Source organism: Macrobrachium rosenbergii, chromosome 48, assembly GCF_040412425.1.
Source record: "Macrobrachium rosenbergii isolate ZJJX-2024 chromosome 48, ASM4041242v1, whole genome shotgun sequence".
Taxonomy (NCBI): Eukaryota; Metazoa; Arthropoda; class Malacostraca; order Decapoda; family Palaemonidae; genus Macrobrachium; species Macrobrachium rosenbergii.
The window spans coordinates 26,872,529-26,891,474 of record NC_089788.1 but is presented as its reverse complement, the minus strand read 5'-3'; the positions used below and the strand labels follow the sequence as shown (position 1 = coordinate 26,891,474).

The window sequence follows — 18,946 nt, the reverse complement described above, 5'->3', positions numbered from 1 at the left end:
CCTAAGGGGTACAATATTACTTGTCATTTTGATGCCTCAAGAGGTGGATGGGACTATTCTTTAAAACTGGCTCATGGATTCCAGGGTTGAACCAGCTTCTTTGGGTAAACCCAGACTGTGAGCTGTTTGTCCGGCTTGTCCACCAAGAGAATTAGAACAGGGATGGTTATATACATGTAATACTCTCAGGCCCATGAAGTGGGTTTGGCCTACACCTAAGCCAAGCAGATCATGTTGGTGCCATCCTTTTAGGGTTGTGTTAGGAATGGATATTTGGGAGTCAGCTCTTAGTGGTGCCAGTGTTGCAGAAATTAGCTCCGTGAAAGGATAGCAGCATCTTTTTAGAGTGTTTCCAGCTTTATGACTGCGGCCACTATCATTCAGTTTAAATCAATTTAATTTATCCTGTCATAGTTAAACACTCATAAGATTTTTTATTTCACTATCCTCGACCGAGTCCCTAACCCTATTGACAACCTCTGCTGCCCTTATAGATAACAGAAGTATTGCAAATAAAGCAGTTCTGGCTGCTAGCCTTGAAAATAGCTAAGTGAAACCATCTAAAAAATATGGGATAATTGTAAGAATTCCTTAAAGTATAATTCAAACACTTTCAATTGTACGTGGATTGATATAAAACAGGCACATAAAACCTCAAGTAACAGTAAAGAGACATGATTTCAGTGAAGAAATATTGGGAAAGTACACCTATATGATTTAGTGAACAGTAAATACTGAAATTATGTCTAAAATAAGTATTAAGGGTGTATAAAGTCCTTAAAACATTGATGATTAGATTACCTTTTATTACCCTGAAATGATTTTCTTTGTCAACACTGGAAAGCTCCTTAAAGAGAAACCACTGAAATGGTTCAGTACTGTTGGATGGACCATAAACCTAAAGGCAAGACTTTTTCACTTTGAAAATGGAGAACAAACCCTTAACGAGTCTAGCTCTGAGCAAATCATGCTGGGGCCATCCTTTTGGCGTTGCATTAGGAATGGACATTTGGGAGTCAGCTCTTAATGATGTCAGTGTTGCAGGAATGAGCTCCTGAGAGTTATTGGTGCATTTAGTTTCCCGTAAAAGATAACTACTGAGATGGCCATTTGCCTGTCTGCCCAGACTTTTTCTGTCCGCACGATCATGGCTAACTTTGACCTTAAATAAAATAAAAACTACTGAGGCTAGAGGGTTGCAAATTGTTATGTTGACCATCCACCCTCCAATCATCAAACATATCAAATTGCAGCCCTCTAGCCTCAGTAGTTTTTATTTTATTTAAGGTCAAAGTTAGCCATGATCGCTGCGTCTGGTACCGATATAGGTGCCAACAACGCAGGCCACCACCGGGCCATGGCTGAAAGTATGGGCCACGACTGAGGGTTTCATGGGCCATGGCTGAGAGTTTCAAACAGCATTATACGCTGTACAGAAAACTCGATTGTTCCGAAGAAACTTCGGCGCATTTTTTACTTGTTTTTTCGACATTATGGCTGTGGCTACTATTATTTTGTTTAAATCAGTTTAATTTATCCTGTCATAGTTATTCACACGTAAGGTTTTTTTTTTTATTTCACTATCCTCGGACGAATCCCTAACGCTGTTGACAACCTCTGCTGCCCTCATAGATGACAGAAATATTGCAAATAAAGCAGTTCTGGCTGCTGGCTTTGAAAATACCTAAGCGAAATTATCTAAAAAATATGGGATAATTGTAAGAATTCTTTGAAGAATAATCCAAACACTCAGTTTTACAAGGATTGATATAAAACAGGCACATAACCTCTCAAGTGACAGTAAAGAGACTTCTGTGATTTCAGTGAAGCATTATTGGGAAGGTAAACCTATATGATTTTAGTGAAGAATAACTATTGGAATAATGTCTAAAATAAGCATTGAGGGTGTATAAAGTCCCTAAAACATCGATGATTATGATTACTTTTTAAGACCCTGAAATTTCATTCTTTGGCAGCATTGGAAAACTCCTCAAAGAGAAACCACCGCAATGCTTCACTACTGGTGGATGGACATAAACAAGACTTGCCTAACTTTAAAATGGAGATTAAGCCAGTAACGAGTCTAACACTGAGCATATCACTGCAGGATATGCTAAACGACTATCAATTATGACCAAAAACTATGCCGAAGATTGACACCAAAATCCAAGATTTTTTATTTCCTAGGCCTGTAGGAGTGCTTCATAGGTGCAATGGACACTCATCTGATAAAAGAAAGCAGCATTTTGAGAGAGGAACGTGATCTCATAAGGAATTGTCAGCATCCCTTGAGGCAGGAGCATTGCCTCCTCATATACAGTCCTCCTTAGATTACAGTAAGACACTCTCTTAGGAAATATTTTGACCAAATCTAGGCGAGGATCAACTTAATGGAAAACTGCATAGGTGGATTTCCATCATTCCTCTGCATAAGGGGGTAGCCATACATTTCTCTCTCAAAATCTCGGATATGAGCTTCCATCATCCAACAACTTAGATTAATAAAATGATAAACACGTTGCAATGGAAATGAGATTAAATGGCCTAAATCTCCATAACGTTGATATAGAGGTCCATCAGGTGGCTTGACACAGTCAAAGACCCTGTAAAGAACAGTGAAAGTGCAAGGCCAGTTATATCAACACCAAACTTGAAATATTCAACAGAAAATTCTCACATCAAAGTCAAAAGAGGGAGGCACCCCCTAAAGTCTTCCGGAAAATAGTAACCGATTTTATCTCAGTTCTCCAGTGGAATCGTTAAAGTTTGAAGGTTACTGATGCTGGGAGTAAAAGAATAAAATACTCAATTACAAAACCTTTTTATTAACAAAATTTCTTCCACGATTTTGTTTTTAAACCGAGGAAACCAAGAGACGTGAGACGTCAAAATTAGGTTACCACAGTAAGAAAACAAAAAGGAAATCTTACAGTAATATTTTAAATAAAGAAATACAAACTATGTTGTATTCTACTCATACATAATACCGTAATTTTTCCAACTAACATGCATACTTACGTATAAAGGGTTATATTTATAGCACATGGTGAATAACCGATAAGTATAAAATGATCGGTAAAATTCGGAAATCAACATTTCTAGGTTCCTTTTCTTAAATCACAGTTAAAAAAATATACATTAGAAGTTATGCATTGTGAATAGATAATACAAAACTGGGATGTCAATCAGAAAAAACCAATTTGGAAATGCTGATGGCTAAAAGTTTAAGTTTTCTGGCAGAGACTAACTCTAGATATCTGGTATGGGAGTGTATACTTCTTTGCTAGTGTTCAGAGGTCTGGTTAAACAAATCATTTATAACTAACTAACTTCTTTGCTAGTTCCTAACTTGAAGAGGAGGAGGTTATGAGTAGAGTTAATGTCCCTACCCTAAATATGAGATGAGTGGTGCAAGTGTTAGTGGATTGTACTGGAGCTCCTAAGCTGCTTGCATGAGTAACTACACCAGATTTGTCTTGGAAAGAGTACTATTTGGAAGCTCATTAATGTTTTCTTAAACTTGCCTCTTTTCAAACCGACAAGTGACGATCATTGAAGTTCATAGCTACTGGAATTATTTTTAAATTTCCAGAGCCATTATAAGTGACTCCTCGAATATTTTAGGGAGAGACTAGTCTGACTAGATCCAGAGTTGCTTAACTCACTGGGAGACCAACATGTAGAGAACATGTTATAGTCTGGTAGTGTGAAGTTTTCTCTAGTTTAATCTCAAGCAACTGGATAAATATCATAATGAAATTAAAATCTCATGAACAGTATCTACAAAGCTACTTGAACCTCAAGAAAAATTGTCTTATCTTTACACATTTTTATTTTGAGCGTCTTTTATGTCAGGGGTGCATATATCGTTCTGTATCTTGATTGTCGTTCAGAGGGTTCACACCTGAAAAAAAAGGATGTAATAGTTATATTTGATAATAATATTAGCACTATTTACAGTATAACCTGGGGTGCCTCAAAAAGTTCTTAGAGCCTGAAAATGCTTTTAGATAACCAGGGAACGTATCTCGGTCTATGGTTCAAGTTTTTCAGTTGACAATGACAAAAGGGTCAGCGTGACGGTAGGTCAGAACGAGGCTCAAGATCCAGCAGAGTAAGCAAAGGAAAAGAATTCTCAAACCGATTTCATAAATAAATACAATATATACATGAAAAGACTGGAGACTAAATAGAAAGCATCACCACTAAACAAAGGAAGCATCCATCTGCTAATGTTAACTTCTTCTCATGCTGGACCAATAAACTTCAAAGCTGAATTTAGCAGTTTAGCCCTGTCCTATAGTAAGGATAAAGAATGCAATGGCTTGGTGACTAGTGGCCCTGTGTGCTTGGTCTGGCTTGGGTCAGGGGGCACAACTAGCTTGCAGTAAACGAGTTTATACTCTATGGAGTCAACCATTGTTTGTGTAGGAGCGATTGTGGAAAATACTGTACTGTATACGTACAGCTGCCAAATACCTGCCTATCTCATTTACATGTAGTTATGAGTTTCGTCATACTTACAAGAGGAAGCTATTTCTCAGGACTTTCTTCTTCCTGGCTTCTAAGTTTAACTGTTAGCCTTGTTGGCTGCTTTCTTCCATCTTCAACAAGTTCATCTTGATTGGTCTCTTCATTGGTGTCGTCATCACTATGGGTTGCCGTGTCGAATTCTGCACTTGTTGACGGAATTTCTTTTTTAATATCTAGGACAAATATGGACTCATCTTCCATGTTTGCTATCACCTGCCAAAAAAGACAGGGAAAATTGAAGAATGGAAGCCATCAGCAATGACTAGTTCACTTTCACTCCCTTTTGAATTTTGATATTTCCAACTTCAAACATTTTCATCAGTGTCCTCTGATTTTTTTTTTTTTTGTGCTAGGCTAACTTTTGACCTGTTGAAGGGACAAACAGTCAATCCAGAGCCCTAACAGTGATGTGAAGGAAGGACTGGTAAAAAAAAACTGACTAAAATTAAAGGAAGCGATTAATTTGCCTTTCAAATGGATTAGGGTTTTAGGCATGGGGGTGGGGAGGAATAATTCTGTTTTTTTGTCCACGCGTGATGTTCTAGTAAAGATATTAAAGAAATCAGTAAATACATAAACAGCCGTCAGTTACAAATTGCTCTTACATGTCTGTTTATGAGCTGAATGAAAAGCAGATTATGCATAGCAAATTCCCATTGTTAAATCTTTTCAGTGTCTTTATGTGCAGTAGAATTCAACTTAGATTTGAAAGCTCTATCAGTATATAACTATGAATTAGAATTAATTATTGTACAAATTTGCCTTTTCATATAAGATGGAAAAAAATTACTTTAAGAAAAAAAATCACCTTTAGTTACAATATAACATCTCTGCTAAGCTGTTACTATCACTTCATAGTAAAGATTATTGTCTCCTCGTTGCATTTAGCTTTCTTGGTCATGTTCTCTAGAGGTCACAAGTGACGGCTTGACAGATAGCGAAAATGAAGAGGAAAGTATTTGAAATTCCAGCCGGGCAAAACACGTGTTATGGCACCATCATTTGGACAGCATCCTTAGGCAGTCCCACTCTTAAAAAGCTATTCTCTTTCCATGGTCAATGGTTATTGATCATACCTGTAGTATGGCACTCTGCTGTATTTATACCTTGTTGACAATGGAAAGTGTCTGTTGAAATGACCTCTGACATAGGCTTACTAGGAAGTGCGGCTTGACTAAGTTTTTGGACTAGTGTGATTCATAATACTGTGAAAGGAAAGATTTTTTTTAACCTACAATAGTCTTAGAGGAATGGCAAGAACCTATTTTCGAGATAGGGAAGTTGCTGGAAACAGTTGCGGGTATTCTTATCATTAAGTCAAATATTCTAAATGAGCAGGTAGAGAAACGGCACCGCGATGATTTTTTGTTATGCAAGACTTGTATGATATAAAAGACTTGGACTTGTTGCAGGATATGCATAGAAACAGAAAGTATAGGCTCAGAAGTTGCATATTTTTAATTAGTGTAAGCGACTTAATTGCAGTGAGAAGGTATTTGCTACAGCTATCTCCACCAGAGAGCTTTTCTGAAAATGAATGCCCAAGTAGTCCTGCACCCACCATAATTTGAAAACCATGTTTAGATCCTGCAACAAAGAAACATCATGTTTAGATTCTTTATAAAAAGATTGGAACTTGTTTTTGGAGAGGTATTGCCTGTCTAAGGTTGTGAACTTTTGACAATTTACCTATAAGTGTGCTCTGAAACAATTTAAAACTATGAACAAGCAAGGAAACCCTACCAGGCGTTTTAATAAACCTTACCCAAAAAAGCTGGTGAATATAATCTTACTGAGGTTGTTATTAAATTATCCCAGAGAGTAAGTCTAAGGTTATTACATTACAGAATGATATCGGTTCTGGACACCAGCAACCCGTTCTGATTCGTTATCAATGTGGTGCACCATCTCAGATCAGTGTGCTATACAAAGTTTTCTCTTAAACTATTGTGAAACTGTGCCTTCCACAGTTTGCCCAAGTTTGAAATATTTTGTAAAGCTCAGGGTATATTGCTATGCTGTAAGCCAATATAATGCACTTACATGAAAGGTTTGAAATTGAAAACTTTTGGATTAAGGACTGTTGGACCTATAGAGAACAGGTTATGAAAATTGCACTGTAAATGAATATGCATCTTGTGTACTGATGCCTCTCGAACACCATTCACTGAGGGTTCAGAATAAAAAAAAAACATTAAACTCAATAATAAAGCCGTAACTTACTTCACTAGTCACCAGAATGTGAATGCCAGTGGAATGTTCCATTGTAATCTGTTTTATTGAGTCTTGTGTACAATTTAGAATTTCTGACAGTTTGAGTACAAAATCGTCGTAGGAGAACTTTTGTAGAAACATGGCCCTGTAGCATTTTCTCTTGTCAGCCTTGATGTACAGACGAAGTACGCACGATTGTGGTCTGATGGAAGAGCAAAGAGAGTTAATTAATTGATATCGGGCTGAGACATGAACTAGCATTAAATACATAACTTTCTTCCTGATGCAATGTAGTAGCCTTCATGGGCCCTTTATCTGTCAGTACCTAAATAAGGCCTAATCTCCTTGAGTCAAATCTTGAAAAGCTGTAATTCTGAGGACGGGGCTTTGGCCTAAGCTATTGTTAATGACTTGAATAGCTGTTCACTGAAATAATTTTCCTGTTGTTTATCAAAATGTCAATGCTTCCACTCCTGCAGTGAATATACGCAAGGCAATCTGAGTCACGGCAAGTCTTCATGTTACTTATAACCTGTCAATATCTATTGTACTTGTCAGAGACTTGACCATTAGAGGTAGATGCAAGATACACTGTTGTTCCATGAGCCTTTAGTCGTGTGTACTTACATACACAGGACACACACACACACACACACACACACACACACACACACACACATATATATATATATATATATATATATATATATATATATATATATATATATATTGTCACAAAGTGTTCCAGGTACCTGGTTATTACACTAATTATCATGGAATTCAAAAATTTACCTCACTTCAGCCAGATACCTGAGCTCTCATAATAAAAATATGACTGAGTACTCTAAAGGCAATAGTAAGCCCTTAAAAAGCTTACTAATCATGTGAGTAATCAGACTAAGTTTATCAAAATTCTTGTGAGGTATTTATATGTGCTTAAGTTAATTAAAAGGGCATCACTCCATCAAACAACTTTAACTGTCTCCCTGGTCTCGATTCACTTCAGCAAAACTAAAGGAACAAAACATGTTTATCACTTTGCCTTATTCACACAATTAATCCTACCACTGGTGAACATAAATGCAACACTGTTATAAAAGATTTTAAATACAAAAATTTATTCTTAAATTTTTATAATCAGAATTCACGTTCTTAATTTTGTTAAAAATTTACTAAAAAACAACAAAATTTAATTAATTCTTGAATTAAATCACAATCTTAATTAATGCTTTAATTTAGATAAGAAACGAAATTAAACCATCAAATATGTGAGACAAAATTAATAAAGCAAAAGTTAAACCACTAAGAAACACTAAGATGTGAAATGAATCTAAGCAAATAATTAGGAAATACAAGAACATAAAAGATACACACAACTGAAATGTGTAAAAAATGAAATAAATTTACAAAAAAATCTCACTTAATTGATCAGTCTAATAAACACAATTCAATAACACTCACAAAAATCAATTCGTTTTGAATAACACATCTTCATTTCAAAATAAGCATTAACCATAGTCAAACTTGTAAAATTCACTTTGCCTTATACAAGCTTGTGAAAACTTTCACAAGGTTACCCCTATTACTGCAGCTTGAAATTCACTTAACACACTTTTCTGATAGCCGCCGTTTCAAACACTGTTATAAACTAATGCTAGATCTCAAAAACTAAATTAGATATTAATGACCATACAAATATTTTATGTTATTAACTTCTCTCTTTTAAAGAAAGAGAGAGAGAGAGAGAGAGAGAGAGAGAGAGAGAGAGAGAGAGAGCACAAAATGTCTCTAGAACCAGAATGAATAAATTTTTAGGATTCCAGCTAGAAGCAAAAGAACTAGATGACGTCATTATTGAGGCAAAACGGTTTGAGGCCGAGATCCATAGAATATTCTAAAACGTTTTGGGAGCGAGACACAAAAGAACATTCTGGACTTCCAGTCACATGAGATGCGATCAGAATTGACTGATGCAGTCTTACAAAACATAACGCAATCGATCGAGAACACGTTCAGAAACTATATTACGAAATAACCATGTGGTTTTACTCTCAGTAATTCTCTAAAAAAGGCATATGTGACTTTAAGGGAAATCGCTTTGGACAAAGCCTTAATACATTTGATACAACCAGCAGGTGGCTAATCATTTGATTGGCGTGTTTATAAAACCAACGAAGAGCGTGAGCCTTCATACATATCTCGACTGATGGCACTCGACTTGCAACAAAAGCGACAGACAAAATGTTATGGCGATGGAGAGGTTATCTGTCAACACGTTTATCTTACTGATGGCATCTAGAACATCTGGTCTAACTTAAACTATCTCTCCCGCTACGTTATTATTAAGAAACATATTATTAATTTTAGATTACGCTGTTAAGGTATCTAAATCATTAATATTTGTGAATCTTACATTACAGACATTTTTACATTATTAACAATATACAGAGTACGCTACATAAAGAAAAATCATACGGCAATTACAAAGCATATCATATAATATTCTGGAAAATTCATACTTTATACATCCTACAAGAGAATATCATGATATAATATATCCTATATATATATATATATATATATATATATATATATATATATATATATATATATATATATGTGTGTGTGTGTGTGTGTGTGTGTGTGTATTTATATGTATCTATCTATATATCTATATAATATATGTATATGTATTTATATATGTGTTTGCTTTCTGGAATGCATGCTGTCTTATGTAAGTTTGCAGATTGTCTTCTTATGTGTAGATACCTCTAGCTTTTATCATTGATGTTTGATTATTGATAGAAAATAGTTCAAATGCCTGACTTTGTTCCCTTCGTAATTCATGTAAATAGTAAATATTGGACCTAGACTGCGTACTCAAACTTTTCATACCCACCTCCTCAATGCTTCAAATAGCGTGAGTCCTGGTAGGCCACAGATCTCCCTGAAGTCGGTTTTGGAGAGTCGGAACATGTCTAGTCCTGAGTAATGTGAGAAAGTGTCAACGAACTGTTGGAAGCCGTTGTGGATGAGCCACTCGCGTGTTGTGGACGGAGGGGAAGTAAGCGACAGGCACCACTGAAATAAATATTTTCATGCTTTAGCTATTATAATGGTTTCCTATTAAGTGACAAAAATAGATTTTGTTTGCGATATTGTTTAAAAAGATGGCTTGTTATTATTACGGTAATTGTTTTCTTTGGTGGCTATTGCGCTTGCGTACACATTTAAATCTGAATTTATGCTTATATATATATATATATATATATATATATATATATATATATATATATATATATATATATATATATATATATATATATATATATATACTCGTAGGCGTCCAGGGAAAGGCACTCAATACAGTTGATAGTTTATTCCTAATGCCGACGTTTCACAACTACATTGTTGCATTTTCAAGGCTGAAATACAGCTAGCTGACTCAATAATTAATCATAACATTTATTACAACAACTGATTAAAAACACTACAGTATTGTCTCATTTAAAATGCTAATTCTTTTAAAAATATCAGAGGCACCATGACACTAAAAGAAGGACCTACCCAGACGGGAGCTAAAACAAAACTATTGAAAGGAGAGAAAATATAAATAAAAAAAAAAAAAAAAATATATATATATATATATATATATATATATATATATATATATATATATATATATATATATATATATATATATATACATATACACGTATACATATACACATACACGACGCCTGTGAATGGAGTAATGAGACTAGTCTTACAGCGTTTGATCTGGCAACACTGCATGATTCCCCTTCACGGTGGTCCAACATCAACGTCCCATGTAGCTTCAGTTCAAGCCTCAACTCCGTGGTGTAAACAGGCAAACCCTGAATGCATGTTTTGCAAAGTGATATTGTATTCTGTGCCACGAAAACGAGGGAGCAGTTACGAGCAACGGTGTGCATTAAAGTTTTTTTACAAGCTCGGACACAATGCCACTGAAACTTGGGCAACTTCAACAAGCCTACGGGGAGACTGCTTTGGTAAGAGCACAGGTTGTCAGATAGTTCAAAGCATTTTCAGAAGGCCGAGAATCCGTTGAAAATGATTCTTGGTCTGGAGTTTTATCTTGAGCAGCTGAAAACCTGTGCTCTTGACAAAAGCAATCTCCCTGTTTAAGTTTGGCACAATCTTCAGTGCCATTGTGTTCGAGTTTGAAACAAAACTTAATCATACAGCGTTGCTTTTTACTGCTCGCTCATTTTCGTAACACAAAAAAATCACTTCGCGAAAGGGGAACACAGTCCTCCGTCTGTTGACGCCACGAGTTTGCGGCTTGAACTAAAGCTACATGGGGCGTTGATGTTGGACTGCCGTGAAGGGGAATCTCCGTGTTGTCGGATCGAACGTTATGAGACTAGTCTCTTACTTTATTTACAGACCTCGTGTGTATATATATATATATATATATATATATATATATATATATATATATATATATATATATATATATATATATATATATATATATATACTTTCAAATATATAATATATATATATATATATATATATATATATATATATATAACCAAGGTATGCTTTCAAAGAATCCATTCTATTCTTCTTCAGAATACAGTTGTATTCTGAAGAGGAAGGGAGGCTGTCCCTTCGAAAGCTTAATAAATTTCGTTTTCGTGTTTTGTGGGTTTTTCTTTGTCTGGTATACACGGAAAATGTGTATTTTATAATATATATACACGTATGTATTACCCCATAAAAAAATGTGAAAAAGCACGTTAAAAGAAGAAGAAGAAGTATATATATGTAATATATATATTTATACATATATGTACAGTATTTGTGTGTGTGTGTGTAAATGTATCATAGGTATAGTGTAAATTCTTAGAGGATTTAGATCCAGCGTTTCACTTTCTGGGTGGTACATGTGCGTGTATATATTTGGCGTCAGTGTGTTACTGCTGACGTCAGTTACTTTCACGACCAATGACGATAACTTACATGCCAAGGGAAACATGCAGAGGACGAATCACTCTCACCTGTTCGTTTTCCGATCTACTGTTGTCTTGTTTCGAGCTGCCACCTGAATTGCGGATAGTCTGCTTGTCCATCATTCCCCCTTATTTTTGTTTACGCCGCTTTATTTACTTGCACTTTTATATCTCTTGGTTTTCTTGGTGGCGGTTTTGTTAATCCTTTGGACTTGCCGCTCCGCCTAGTCTGTTTTTTTTTTTTTTTTTTATGTATCTGATAGGGCAGAAATAAAATTGCTGTTAATCTCATAAAACTTTTTCTCACACACGTAAAGCAGACACACACACACACACACAAACACACACACACACACACACACACACACATATATATATATATATATGTGTGTGTATATATATATATATATATATATTATATATAAATAATATTCATATATATATATATATATATATATATATATATATATGTATATATATATATATATATATATATATATATATATATATATATATATAATTATATATAATTTTGTGTGTAACCGTGATTTACAGTATTTACAAGCATTAAGCTACAAATGTCGTTTAATATCCAATTCTGTCTGCCTTGATATATATATATATATATATATATATATATATATATATACATATATATATATATACATATATATATATATACAGTATATATATATATATATATATATATATATATATATATATATATATATATATATATATATATATAAGCGAATCCCACAGGAAAATGACAGGCAGAAGTTCAGTACCAAGCGCTTTCACGTTTATCAACGCATTGTCTGGGCACAAATGAGACACATGAAAAGAAGGTTACACTACGGAGGTCAGCTTGCTCTTCCAATGGGGAAGCCATTTCAGCAAGTAGATGGAAAACCATGGGATCTTCACGAAGGCCCCTTTTTCTAAAAATGCACATGGTTACCTTGGAAGGGAGGACCTTTTAAGAACATCGAAAATTGAAGATGGTACTTTGGCGATAATTTAATTCCAATTAAAGAAGCTGATGATACAAAGAAACCAGCAGATGCCCTGGAAAGAAACCCACGCTAAACTTCACTACAGAGCACAGCCACTTCTTGATGTCCTGGTTAAATGCAGGAAGAAGGACAAATCAAAACTACTGTACTATATACAGAAGTAATGAATGTCGGCTGTTTCTTGAATGCATGAGGAGAATGCCTGGACGCCTACAAAATCTCAGCAGTGAGTGCTTATGTGAAAAGAGCACTCACTGCTTTTAATCCCTTGAGGCCCCACCCAGCAAGAGTCACAAATGATAACTAGTGGCTGACATCCGCATAAATGCTTCCAAATTTGGTTTTATATGCACAATTTTACTGACATGAAGAAATATGTTTTCTACAGAATCGTAAGTACATGTATTATTATAAATGTAAATTTTTTCATGTGTTATAATTTTTGTAAAAACACTCAAACATGGACAAGTAAGATTTCGTAGAGTTATAAACAATTTTATGTAAATGCTCTGCCATTATATTGCAATTTGAATATTTATTTAACAATATATTTACGCCTCTACACTGCTCTCCATATTTGCCCCTTTGTACCTATGGCTTCGGCCCCAAAAAGTAGTTCAGTCTTAAAATTCGTCGACCAGTCACACTACTTCAGGTTACCAATGCACTTTCCCTCAAGAAGGAGAAACAAAAAGGTTATAAATCCACATTGTAGTTACTTGACAATACCACAGAGTGGCATGACGAAACAGCTCTTGTTACAAAAAGCAATAAGTAGAATATATATATATATATATATATATATATATATATATATATATATATATATATATATATATATATATATTATATATGTATATGACCAGGATCTAAATTTATGAGGAGGAAGAACTCGAACTTCAGACGTGTGACCTTTGAATGCAAAGGTCCATGACACGGACAACCTGAAGTCCTTATATAGTCTAGATCTGAAGGAAAAGATAAATTAGATTTACCCCCGAAGGGAATGAAGAAAGTGACTTTGGTGTGCCAGGTACGGAAGGCTAGTCGTAAAGGTGAGGGGATTTAATCGGTGTTTTCCAGCACCAGGGTAAACTGCTCCAGTAGAATAACTTTCTTTTCTCCCTTGTTTTTGAGGAGCCGAAGAGGCCTCTCAGCCACATTGCTTGGTCTTTACCTTTGAATAACACTCAACCATCCTTGTTTTCGGGTAATGAAAGATCAATCCACATGGTCTTGCGCTAAGAGCGCCACCGACCTGACTGTGACGAAGCTAAGACTAAAAAGAAAGGTGAAACCAAAGCGGGCTTCATCCTTGCATCGGAGCTTGTGATGATTTTTTCATATGGAATTCTAAGCTGTGAATTGAAAGAACAATGGTGACAAAGGTGCCTCTGCCTGATGACGGATGATTTTTTATTTGCTATTATCGTTGGTATGTGGATTATTTTGCATTATTTTGTCTTAGCTACTTTTATTTTATTTAGTATTTATTTGAACAAATAGGTAGGATACTTTCTGTTGTTCGTTTTAAATACGGTAGAGAATTCCTTTCAGCAAATGGTTCGGGTAACCGCTTCAGAGTTGGGAAACACTTGTGAACTGAACTTACTTATTAGGCAACACATCTCCAATCACGAACACACACATTTAAACGAAGTCTCGTTTTATTGTCCTTGGAACACACACACAAACACACACACACACACACACACACACACACACCAGGCCGTTACTCATAGCAGCTAGTCTCGCGACAAAGAGTACGACAGTGCTCACCCCCACATTCAAACTTTAATCGCTGAATCGTGGATGAACTCCCGTGCAGCAAACTTCTGTGGCATTTGCCTCTTCATACTCTTACACAGGAGGATTCTCAACAGCAGTCAAACCCCCTTATATTACGCATACAATGTCACTCACTCTCCTGCTCCCTGGTTATTGAAGCTCTTCATTTCCAATATCAATTACTCCGTCTATCCAGCACTCTCTAGGTTTGGCCACCCTCCTTCCTTTTTTCACCATCCCTTCATCCTCCATCCATTTCACTTGACCGAATTATCTTAAAATACTCTCAGCCTTCCAGTCTCCTATGCTAACCTCTTCACTTATTCCATGTATCAGTGCATTTTCTGAACCCTTTCAATTCCTCGGTTACACCCAGTTAATACCTGCAGCTTCGACCAATTTTACTCCATTCGTATTCAGCATCCGCTTGTCATTTCAGTTGTATTTCTTGGACCATACAGCTTGTTCCCTCTATTTTCAAACTTTTAACATAACTGCATCTGGGCCGGCCTGGATTCGAACCTAAGCCCTTGGTTTAGATACATTGGTGAAAAATGGTCGACTTGACCATTCGGCCGTCAAAAGAGATAGATGATATCGAATCCTGTGAAATTCAGCTTCTGTACTTAGAATCAGTATGACCCCATCCCGCATGATAGCGGATTATACTGTACACTTACAAATTTTTTATTGTCACAAAAATTAAACCCCAAATGACACTTAATACGAATTCACTGTCTGGAATTAACTAACATCATAGGGGAATTATGATTAATGATAAATTTTAAGATGATGACGAGCCACAGCACTCTAAAAATTTCACCAAAAAACAGATAACGTTCCGAACATTACCATGAAAAGAAAATGAACAGTAATATTAAATAGTTATAGTGTATAAAATATAAGTAAATAAGGTAGACTATATTCATTCTGATTCCAGAATGGGCATTGTTGCGCAGTAGTTCTTATCACTTCTACTATTGCCTTTGTATATCACTACTATTGCCTTTGTATATCATTTCAAGTCACCACTTGAAGTTAGTGTTGCCTATGGACCTTGCTCCTCTCCAGTTGATAGGATGATCAGAATCTCTTTAGTGTATCTATAGCACATTTAATATTTGACCATTCCTTACAGAAAATTGATGCTGTTTGATTCGTAGTGGTAATGATTTTCCAGACTGCCCACAATATGGTTTTGTCACAGGTATTTGATACATGCTGTCAGAAACATCATTAGGAGAATTTCTCGTTAACCAAGCCTGGGAATCTCTTCCAGCCAGCTAGCCAGCCTTCTCTCCTGCTCCCTGTTAACACTGATGAATTGCACACTCAATTCACCACCACCTATCTTCTATATTATTTCATGGCTGAACCATCGCACAAAACACTTGATACTTTTTTTTACTTACATGATTACCACTTTTACGCATCCACAAGTTTCTCACTTTTCAGTTCTTCTTATGCCACACATACTACGCAATATGTCTCTCTCATCGACTATACCAGTTTCCCCTAAGGAAGAGGGTGTTGATTTCAGGAGGAGATCCTTCCTGTTCCCAGTAAGCCCTTTTGACGACGAGGTTACTGCACCTGTCCTTCATCTGGAACAACCGTCTGGTACCTAATCTCTCCTTAGGTCAACAGAGGCACTAATGATTCCTCAAGAAATTGTTCATTTTTTGTTTCCTTTCTCTCTTGGGAGTGATCTCGTGTGTGTGTGTGTGTGTGTATAAACTGATGATTAGAAATGACGCGAATAGCAGAACTTAAGTACATTTAATGACAAATTTGAGAAAAACAGCCTGCGGGAAAACAGTGTTCCTGGAAATGTCATGAATCAAAATACAGGGAAAATTTTGAAATGAGAATCACACTGCAATCGTTAGGTTTCAGTGTGGGGAGAGAGAGAGAGAGGAGTTATGGACTCGTGTATTTTTTCATACCTGTTCCTTCGCCGTGAACGTGATGCTCCAAGGGATGAGTTCCGATTGGCGAGTTTTAGTGTGAAGAGAGCGCGCAGACGTAGGTCGTGCCACAGTCGTATTGTAAGCTGAACTGGAAAAAGATTTGCTGTTGTATTGTGCCGACAATCGGACACCCTTCGCCTGTTGCACCTGTGATTCCGCTTGGCAGGTGTGGGGAGAACAGAGGCGGTTTCGGTTCAGTTGTTGTTTAAAAGTTACACGTGTGAGCACGAAATCGGATAGTAAAGGGTAAAATAAAGATCTAAACGGAGACCCTGGTTTGGAAAAAAAATAGCGCTCTTCTTTTGTGAAAAAGATCGAGAATTCCTCCGTCTCTCAAGCACAATGGCCGAATCGCGGGAAGGCAGAAAATGATTCACTTTTAAAATTCTCTTTCTCTCTTCCTTATATATCACTATGTACCGTATATATAAGGAGAAAAAGCTAATGTTAGTCAGTGCATTACTAAGATTCCACTAGGAGAAAGTATGCTGTTCAGTTCGGGGCACCATCCCAAACGATGGATAGAGACTTAAAGCAGTATCGAATTCTTCAACTTGTACTGTAGAAAAGCGACGACCAAGAGTACCATTAGCGCTACTATTCAATATATATATATATATATATATATATATATATATATATATATATATATATATATATATATATATATATATATATATATATATATATATATATATATATATATATATATATATATATGTATATATACATATGATAATATATTGAATTTTTCTCACTTATACAGGCGTAACTTTTTTTTATCCTGACAAATGTAAAGCTACAAATATCGTTTAATATCGAATTCTCTCTACCTTGGGAATAATCTACTGATAAGTACTTCTGCGCCGGCCAGTATTCGATCCATGGCTTGGCTTAGAAACCACGATTTTATGTATATACTGTATATATATATTATTTATATATATATATATATATATAAATATATTTATAATATTATATATATATATATATATATATATATATATATATATGTATATAAATTATATAATTTATAAATTATATAATTTATAAATATATTATGTATATATTTATATATGATTTATATATATATTTATATATATTTATATATATGATATATATATATATATACAGTATATATATATATATATATATATATATATATATATATATATATATATATATATATATATATATATATATATATATATATATATGTGTGTGTGTGTGTGCTTCTTACCTGTATTCAAATTTGCATTAGAGTTTTCTCAGCAATGCTAGAAATGTGTACATAGGACCAGAGCACTTCATCTTTGATAGGAAGTCTGTGTATGATTCAACTCATAGTCTTATTTTTTTTGTCATGTAGACCATCCTAAGCCCAAAACTGTTGATATACAAATACCTGTCACCAGTCTGTCGCCTCCTCCTCTCCCTCCCAAATATTGGCTCTGCTGTTGATTTCGGAGAAGGCTTAAGATCCGGTAGCAGTATTCTGAGGCCGGATGACCTGCTCTTTGTTGGGCAGTTTCTAGTCACTCAGAGCTCTTGCTTTTGGACCAGCTGAGCTAAGTGTCAGTCCTTTTTTTTTCCTTCTTTTTCAGTATTATTTCCTCCAGTTTCACATTTCAGTAACTTCTTTCCATCTTGCTATTCAACAGCTCCAACTTCTACAGCACGGATTTCCTCCGTTTGCACCTTTGAATGCTTTTTGGCCTATTTGATTAAGTTTCCACTTTTAATCTTACCGTCCAACCTCTCTAATTCCCCATTTTCACTGTCTTGATTATCAAGACGGAATACCATTGCTGGGAGTCGAGTTCATTCTCGTAGCTAATGTTAAGAGTATTTGCACCTGAGGATTTTCAAGACTATTCAGTTGGTATCGCAGAGGGGAAAACTAGCCCTTAGAACAGGCTCATGGACCGGAGAGGTGTGATCCTATTGGGGCCAGACTCTCAGCATTCTTCACATTTGCATGAAACGATGAGTAGAGTGCATATGAATGTATATGCGTGAACCTCTTATCACGCAAGAGTGGCCTATCTTGGATCCGTCCTAATGACGTTGATACTATAGGTTTAAGGTAGGGGAGGAAGTGGGCATTTTGGATCCAGAACTTACTGGTGCCATTAATAGAAGAGTGGAATTCATGGAAGGCTATGGCGTCGTTTTGATATTGTCATGCAATATTTTATCTGCTGTACTAGTAATGTATCGGTCGATCATTGTAGGCAAAAGATTAGGTAAAGGTGAGAAGGATCATTGGCCTTTTCCCCATGCTATAAATGAAAGCTTTTACTGTTTAATAAACATCAATAGACTCTTTATAAAGGGAAATCAGTTTATCAAACTTTTGCGTTGTGCAAAATAATTATATATCTCTTACTGTAATTTATGCAAATATTTTTTTCATAAAGCATAG

The 18,946-nt window shown here is 35.5% G+C and overlaps 1 protein-coding gene across 1 annotated transcript; it reads right to left on the bottom strand.

Annotated features, from left to right (window-relative positions):
• Positions 1-2,809: 2,809 nt before the first annotated feature.
• Positions 2,810-16,611, bottom strand: LOC136831713 (transcription factor CP2-like). Its single transcript, XM_067092336.1, has 6 exons — positions 16,498-16,611; positions 11,796-12,003; positions 9,647-9,828; positions 6,757-6,949; positions 4,525-4,746; positions 2,810-3,904 (listed from the first exon to the last, which is right to left on the bottom strand). Exons 2-5 carry the CDS (start codon positions 11,868-11,870, stop codon positions 4,534-4,536), a joined length of 663 nt encoding a protein of 220 aa, XP_066948437.1. The 5' UTR covers positions 11,871-12,003; positions 16,498-16,611; the 3' UTR covers positions 2,810-3,904; positions 4,525-4,533.
• Positions 16,612-18,946: the final 2,335 nt, after the last annotated feature.

Excerpts from the sequence above, each read along its gene's own strand:
- LOC136831713 (XM_067092336.1), bottom strand. The coding sequence starts at position 11,870 with ATGATGGACAAGCAGACTATCCGCAATTCAGGTGGCAGCTCGAAACAA. Across the intron at positions 9,829-11,795 it reads GTAGATCGGAAAACGAACAG|TGGTGCCTGTCGCTTACTTC; the intron begins GTGAGAGTGATT and ends TATTTATTTCAG. Across the intron at positions 6,950-9,646 it reads CTATTTGAAGCATTGAGGAG|ACCACAATCGTGCGTACTTC; the intron begins GTGGGTATGAAA and ends CTCTTCCATCAG.